The sequence below is a fragment of the Alexandromys fortis genome, unplaced genomic scaffold, assembly GCF_014885135.2.
Source record: "Alexandromys fortis isolate MF-2015 unplaced genomic scaffold, M_Fortis_MF-2015_v1.1 scaffold_285, whole genome shotgun sequence".
Taxonomy (NCBI): Eukaryota; Metazoa; Chordata; class Mammalia; order Rodentia; family Cricetidae; genus Alexandromys; species Alexandromys fortis.
The window spans coordinates 60,966-69,323 of NW_026068191.1; the positions used below are offsets into that span (position 1 = coordinate 60,966).

Genomic DNA, 8,358 nt, shown 5'->3' on the forward strand with positions numbered 1-8,358 from the left:
GCACCTTGGGGTGCTTACACACATTATTAGAAATGGGCTAGTCCAGGTGCGAGAATTAGCCTGTAAGGGCTAGAGTTCATGGGCCAAGCAGTTCTTAAATGAATACAGTTTGCGTGTTGTTATTTCGGGCATGAGCTAGCCAAGAGGCCGGGGTGTTGGGGACGCAACCCCGCCGCCGCTCCTTATTTCAACAGTGGATGAATAAAATTAATCTTAAAACTTATTTCCTACTAAAGCAAAACCCCAAAGAGATCATATGCCTAGAATATAAGCTAAAACTTTACAATTTGTAAGATAATGCAACCAAAAATCGTTGCAACTTTGAGGTAGACAGAGTCCAGTGTGACTGGATAAACCACAAAAAAAAATAGAATAAATTTTATCAAAATGTTTAGCTCAATCTGTGTATTTTATTAGGAAAATAAATTTCCAGGACTGTAGAGATGTCTCAGTGTTTAAGAACTAGGCAGAGGTAGGTGGAACTCTGTGAGTTTGAGGCCAACTCGGTCTACAAGAGCTAGTTCCAGAACAGGCTCCAGAGCTACAGAGAAACATTGTTCAAATAAATAAATAAATAAATAAATAAATAAATAAATAAAGGTGCAGCCACAACTGTTGCTGTCATCACAATGCTCCCCGCACACACGATTTCATGAGCAAATTCGTCTCTGCCTGAGTTGTTTCATGGCATTTTTCACCTCCTCATTCCTCAAAGTGTAAATGAGAGGATTCAACAAAGGGGTGACCACTGTGTAGAAGACAGAGACCACCTTGTCAATGGAAAAGCTGGAGTCTGGCCGAGTGTAGAGGAAGATACATGGCCCAAAGAACAGGGCAACCACCATGAAGTGGGAGGAACAGGTGGACAGGGCTTTCCGACGACCTTCGGCTGACTGTTTTCGAAGAGAAAACAGGATTACAGTGTAGGAAGTGACCAAGGCTAGAAAGCAGGTGAGGGAGATGGTTCCGCTGTTGGACACGATCAGAATCCCTGTGAGGTATGTATCTGTGCAGGCCAGCTTGATGACAGGAGGCACATCACAGAAGTAGCTGTCAATAATGTTTGGGCCACAGTAGGGGAGACGAATAGTCAGGACGGTCTGCACAAGCGAATGAACTGTGCCCCCCACCCACAGTGCAAAGACAAGCTGTACACAGACCTTCATGTTCATCACATTAGGGTAGCGCAAAGGAATGCAGATAGCCACGTAACGGTCATATGCCATGACTGTCAGCAGAAAGATCTCAGCACAAGCAAACAGATGTAGGAAGAAAAGCTGTGTGATGCAGTTGTCGAAAGAAATGCTCTTCCTCTCCAAAAGCAACCCCTCCAGCATCTTGGGCACAGTGACGGATGAGTGGCAGACATCGATGAAGGACAGATTGCTCAGAAAGAAGTACATGGGAGTGTGGAGACGTGGACTAAAGACTATGGTAACAACAATGACAATGTTCCCCAGAAGAGTTAGTATGTAAGTTACTGTAAATGGTATGAAAAACAGAATCTCCAACACCGAGCTGTCAGTGAGGCCCAGGAAGACAAACTCCGTCACTCTTGTTTGGTTTAGAGCGCCCATCTAATGAGTGTTCCAGAGGATCTGGGTGGGGTAAATTATCCTGAGTAACACAGGAATAAAGTGATTAAAATGACTGTTTTCTTATGAGGCTTAGCATAAATAGGTAAGTTATCCGAAATCCTTACTTTTTATTTACCTGGCTATTTTCAGGTAAATATTATTATTATTATTTAGAATAATTCACCAATAGTATCAGATTAGAATTCTAAAGCCGTAAAACTCCAACTAAAACTACTCTTTATTTGACTTTTGCTATTAAGATAAGCGACCTTCAAAAACTTAACAGTCTTTTGTTTTGTCCAGTATGGGGTCCTTTTATGGGCATTAAAATACTATTCATTTTTTACTTGGTTTCTTTTTTATTATTCCAAAGCACTGACTTTAGGAAAACTCTCCTGATTCAATAAAAGCCTGTTTCTTTTCCATAATTATTTTATTATACCGAAAGTAGGAAATTTAGTTTTATTCTCATTAACTAAACTTTTCTTTAAAAGTACAGAAGTGATAGAAAGATTGTAAAGACCAGAGGACCAGAAAAACTTGTTAAAAGATAGTTTCACCTAAAAATGACAGGGAAGCTTCACCCATAATACATCAATATGGCTACCTAAACAAGACCTGAAAAGTACAATGCCAATAGAGCCACTAACAAGGAAGGGGGGTTCACAGGGCCCAGCCCTAAACAAAGAACTACAGGTAACTAAGAAACACTGAGAGTGAATAGTCTTCCCCAGGGCTGAGCCCTCTATTTGGTTATCCGATAATAAGTGGTTATTCAAGTTACCCAAGTAACACTTAACATTCAATAGGCTGAACAGGTTGCATTTACATACTTTTGTATGTATATATTTGTATATAAATATTGTATATATACATAAATTAGATATATATGATAATAACTAAAGAAAATGAAGCCGTGAATTTGAGAGGGAGCAAGGGATGGTATATGGAAGGGAATAGGAGGAGGAAAAGGAAGGGGGAAAATAACGTAATTAGATTTTAATTGTATAAAACTTCTAATTTTTCAAAAAGTAATAACCACATGATTTACCTCTTACAGCACTTTTCAGATGCCTTGTACACTGTAGGTTTCCAAAACCATTTTATTTGTACTAAAATAACTTCTTAGGCATTGTGAATCAATCATTCCCTCACAATAGAACTATTAGGCCACAATTATAATTGTTTTGATTCTGTATTATGACTTTTCTGTCAGGAAATATTACATACAAATACTATCACATTGCTCCTAATTGTTCCTGCTGGTTAGACAACCATAAACTATAAGATAATCAGCCCAAATCATCAAAAAATGAAACTGATTCAAATATTTCACTTATGGTAAGGTAATCTCTTACAGTGTCCAAACTGCAGGAAAAGCTAAAGGTGGGGGGATAGTTAGCCTAGCACTATCTGAAGCAACCTAACGGTCATGTGATTGGGATTGGGGAGTCTGAATGAATGCAGTGAAGCGTGACTAGACTTGCATCCAGCTCAGGAATGATGATGGCAACTGTTGAGACAGCACAGAGGGGTGGCACTCGACAGAAAATTCCCTCAACATCTTGGTAGATGGTAGTGCTATGTAAGTTAGCAAAAAACAAAGAGAAGATGGGAAAATGGCAGAACACATATTACAGAAGAGGAGACTATTCTCTTATTCAAAAAAAAACCCTTAAAATTGATAGTAAAAGACAAGGGATCAAATTGAAAATGAGCAAAGAATATAAACCCAAAGATCACAGGAAAGGAATCACAAATGACAAGTATGTCTAAGTGAAAGTCACTCAACTTCAGTGGAAGTTAAAGACTAAAACCAAATACATTCATTTTTGTCCCATCCACAAAAGCAAGAAAACCTGATTGTTCTTTACATACTGTTACTCAAAGCCAATATTCTTAAAACCTTTTGTGAGAGATAAGTTGGCAGTACCAATGAGAATTTTAATGTCTATCCTTCTAGACCAAAGAATCCCATTTTCAAGACTGCATTTCTTTTTTTTTTCTTTTCTTTGTTTTAAGACTGCATTTCATAGGACTAAGGAAACTGGCAATTAGTAACTAAAGATACATGCTTATTGAAACATTTGTTTGTAGGAGCAAGAAGGGCCTAGGGCATCACAAGAAAACACACAGAATCAATTCACCTAGTCTCATAAGGGCTCCCAAAGAGTGAGCCCACAACCAGGGAGCCTGCAAGAGACTGACGTACACTCTCTGCATGTGTCTGACAGTTGTATAGCTTGCTCCCCCTGTGGGACTCCTAACAGTGGGAGCAGGGCTGTCTCTGACTCTTTCACTGGCTTTTGGAATCCGACTCCTCATAATGGAATGCTTGCCTAGCCTCAATACATGGAGAGGTGCTTAGTCTTACTACAACTTGATATGCCATGATTTGTTGATACCCATAAGAGACCTGCCCTTTCCTGAACAGAAACAGAGTGGACTGGGGGTGGGAACAGAGGGATGTGGGGGGAGGGATTGGAAGGAGAAAAGGGAGGGAAACTGTGACCAAGATGTAAAATTAATTTTAAAAGGAATACTTTTTAGCAAAACAGGGTATTTGAAACAAACAATACTTATCAATACAGAAATAAATGATGCTTCTAAAGTTTCTTAGGTTTTATCTTATTATTTTAGGGGTATGGATGTATGTCTGTGTCTGTGTTGGTGGTGACCACCAAAGAATGTCAGATCTCCTGGGACTGAAGTTACCGACAACTGGGAGCGGCCATGTGGGTGCTAGGAATTGAACTCTGGTCCTACAGAAGAGTAGCTCTTAACTGCTGATCCCTATAAATAAACAATTTTTAGTACAGACACAATGTGGGATACAGTGGAACCATTAATGAATTTGTTTTATGCATAGTAACCTAAGTCAGTGCTTCTCAACATGGCTACAGATCAGAGCTACTTAAATTATTTTTACAAATTTTAATGTCCAGGCTCACCTCAAACAATTAGCTCAACTCTCCTTGGTGATTCCAATGTATAGTCACAATCACAAACAACTAATTTCAAAGAAAAGTCAATGGCATATTAAGTAAAAAGAATCTATTATGAACATATTATGAATCTTGAGAAAGAGGAGAGAGAGGGAAAGAAAGGAAGGAAAGAAGGAAGGAAGGGACAAAGAAAGGAATCAAGAGACATTCGTGTATGCATATATGTACATTTACGTATTTTTTCATATTTTTTAAATATTTATTTATTTATTATGTATACAATATTCTGTCTGTATGCCTGAAGGCCAGAAGAGGGTGCCAGACCTCTTTACAGATGGTTGTGAGCCACCATGTGGTTGCTGGGAATTGAACTCAGGACCTTTGGAAGAGCAGGCAATGCTCTTAACCCCTGAGCCATCTCTCCAGCCCCATTTATGTATTTTTTAAACATATATATTATTTATTTCTATTTGCATGTATTTCTAAAAGAGTAGATGTTGAAGAATAGACATTAATTTTAATATTGTTTACTTCTATAAGCATGGCATTGAAAGGAATAGGAAGGATTTTATTAATTCTTATGTTATATTCTGTAATTATTTACATACTGGGCATGTTTTAAAAATAGAATATTAAAGAAATGTATGGAGAGAAGGTATCCAAAACTCGATGACTTCATGAGTTGCCTTGTCTGTGTCTCAGGAATTATGACATGGTTGCATTGTTGTTTCTCTTGCTTTGTGAAACAGTCTCCCTATACTGCTCAGGCTGGCCTGGAACTCCCTTTTGTAGTCCAGGGTAGCCTTGAATCTACAGCCTTCCCACGTCAGTCCCATAAGAGCTGGAGTTACAGGCAAGCGCAAAAATATGTAGCTACAATTGTTTCTTTTATAAAGAAATTTGCTTGTGCTGGCCGTCATCTCTGTCATCACTAAAACATAAAGCCACACGGCCATTTTGACTTGGTTTGAGTTTTTATAAATGATACTGGCAACCGAAGCTCCTTAACGTATGAAGCTAGGCAAGCACTCTACCTCTGATTCATATTATCAGCCTACGAGGACTTTCAAATACAGGAAAACTTAGACTTAGTACCTTGAAAAATAAGGATGTGAAATAAGAAATAGTAAATTCAAATTACTGAGTAAAAAAAATGTTAAGAAATGCCTCTTCAGTTGGGCAGTTGGTGGCGCATGCCTTTAATCCCAGCACTTGGGAGGCAGAGACGGGTGGATCTCTATGAGTTGGAGATCAGTCTGGATCTCTATGAGTTGGAGATCAGTCTGGTCTAGAGAGTGAGTTCCAAGACAGCTAAAACTGTTTCACAGAGAAACCCAGTCTCAAAAACAAACAAACAAACAAGCCTCTTAGTGGGCAACGGAAAGATCCCCCTTTACCTCTGGCCCCTCACTCTCTGACTCACAGACAGCTGCAGCACTCAGAAAGCAGGCCCTGCAGCTAGCCTGGGCAACACCTTTACAGAGGCACTGGTGCCACACACACACCCCACAGACACACACACACACCTGTGGTGGTGAGAGCAAAGGAAAGATGTGCCCCCACTCCACCCCATTGTCCCCACCACCTGTGGTTGACGACAGAGCTGACACCCCCCCCCCCCTTACCAGCCGCAGTGCTAGGCAAAGTGGGTCCTGCACCTTCTGGAGTTGGACCTGAAGGTGTGTGTAGGTGTTAGATAGCCAACCCTGAGGGCATGAAAGCAGGATAACCAGCCCTGCCTCTGGCTCATGGCTGCATGGGGTAAACTTGTCAAGGCAATGCAGGCGAGCTCACCCTGATGGTGAGGACAGGGGAGAGCTGGCGGGCTGACCAACTCGGCAACTACCCAGGCCCAGAACCAAGGTAGCAACCACCTCATCTGTGGTCTGCTGGAGCACGTGAAGGGGGGGGGGGCTGTAGACTCAAAGCTGCAGGACCTCCACAACACATCACAACAGAAAATCCAAGAGGACTCCCAGTGAGGGCACAGCATTGATAGTGTGGCAGAAACCAGGAGCCTTGAACCAGACCAATGACTCTTTGTAATGGACACTTGCAAGTAAAAATATATGGAAAAAGGGGTTTACTGTGTTACACTACAGCTTCCATGAAAAGACTGATGTTTTTTTCTTTTTTTGTATTTTTTCTCTTAAATTTTATTTTATTCGGGGGAGGGTGTTGCAAAGGCAGAGACAGATATGAAGGAATGCGGAAATGAATGAAATCAAGATGCATGACATGAAAGATACAAAGAACAAATGAAAAGAAAGTTTTTAAAAAAAAATGCCTGTTTAAGACTACAGTGTAGCCCTGAGGTCAAGTATTCACTTAACATACAGAAGTTCCTATGTCAGCAGAAATGGAAGCAGAAAGAGGGAAGGTGGAAGGAAAGAATTCCTCCTTCATTGATTTAGTAATAGGCCTTTTAAATAAAGAAAATTATTGTTCAGATGTTGTGACACACCCCTGTGATCTTAGCACTGGAGTATGAGAAGGGGGGATCAAACTTTTCAAAGCCTGCATGCTAAAAAACAGTGCCATGCTGCTTAAAACACACTAAATGGAAAGTAAGCGAGCAAGCACGCAGTGGCCTTATCTAAGGAAGAGTAGGCTCTAACCATGCAGCCCTTCAAGAAATGAAAATATTCACTTTTCAGTCCATGCAAAAAAGGAGCCTGTCACAAAAAAGCTCCTTAAGTATTTCTAACCTAGGAAAAAAATAATATTGCAAATAAAAAAAAACAGTGAAAAGACCAGACTTTGTGGAGACACGATGGCCTGTATAGCAGTAGATGTGTATTCTATAATGGAGCAGGAGAAGCAAGGGGGCAGAAGCCCCACTGGGCATGGGGAATGTGCCAAGATGTGCATAGTGAGGTAGCGGAAGCCAGCTGCCAGCTCACCTGCTCAGCTTTTCCCATTTGTTGACTGACTCCTCTGTAGAGGTTACTGCACTGCCAGGGATTAACTCCTTGCTTCCACACTCCCACCCTGTTTACGCCTACCACCCTGTTTACGTCTGTCATTGTATCAGAGAAACCCAAACTGTCTTTGCCTGTCCTCTGCTGTTTGTTTCTATTTGAACATTGCAGGGCCACCTCGGTGAAGACACACTTAGACGGAGCTCCTTTAGCAAAGGGAAGCCTCGGTGTCCATTACAGTAGCCTTCAGGTCTATCTATAAAATGCTGGGCTGCCAAGACCTTGCTTGAATGAATCCAGTGTGAGAAAATGTCCTATAACAATAGAATGTCAGAGGGTAAAAAGAGGCACAGAAGTACTCACAGAGACACCTTAAACTTTTGACAGCTTACCATAGGATTAGAACTCCATCCCATCGCCCACCAGACATAGTCTCCCTGTTTGGTAGTTGGCTGCAGACAACCATGTTAAATTTATTCTTGGCCATTTTACCAGATTGTTTTATTTTTAAGACTGGACTTTTTACCGTATGAGATCACCTGCATGGTGGCCAACCAACACAGTTGAAAGAAGCCTCTAAGAAAGAAAATTGTACTCAGAGAAAACACAGGACTGCCTCCCACTCTACATGCAGAGAGATGCCTTGACTTCACATCCCACATGCATGGGTGCATTCCTGGTGAGGCCCAGAGAATGACCCAGGCAGCCTAAGTAAGCCACCAAGCTCAGCTAGTCCTCTGCATCTTCTCTGGATCATCCCAAAGCTGGTCTTTGAGCTGCCCATCAGAGCACAGGGGAGCGTTTTCCTCTGAGGATGGGAAAAGCAAGCAAAACTAGGTGACCATATGGTAGTAAGGAGGTTTCCTCTCTGGAAGATTTTGTCAAGCTCAGCATTCATTCCTTGACTCTTTTCTA

The 8,358-nt window shown here is 41.1% G+C and overlaps 1 protein-coding gene across 1 annotated transcript; it reads right to left on the reverse strand.

The window, feature by feature from the left end:
• Window positions 1–19: 19 nt before the first annotated feature.
• Window positions 20–5,776, reverse strand: Or4e2 (olfactory receptor family 4 subfamily E member 2). Its single transcript, XM_050129498.1, has one exon. It carries the CDS (start codon window positions 1,575–1,577, stop codon window positions 651–653), a length of 927 nt encoding a protein of 308 aa, XP_049985455.1. The 5' UTR covers window positions 1,578–5,776; the 3' UTR covers window positions 20–650.
• Between the last annotated feature and the right edge of the window lie 2,582 nt (window positions 5,777–8,358).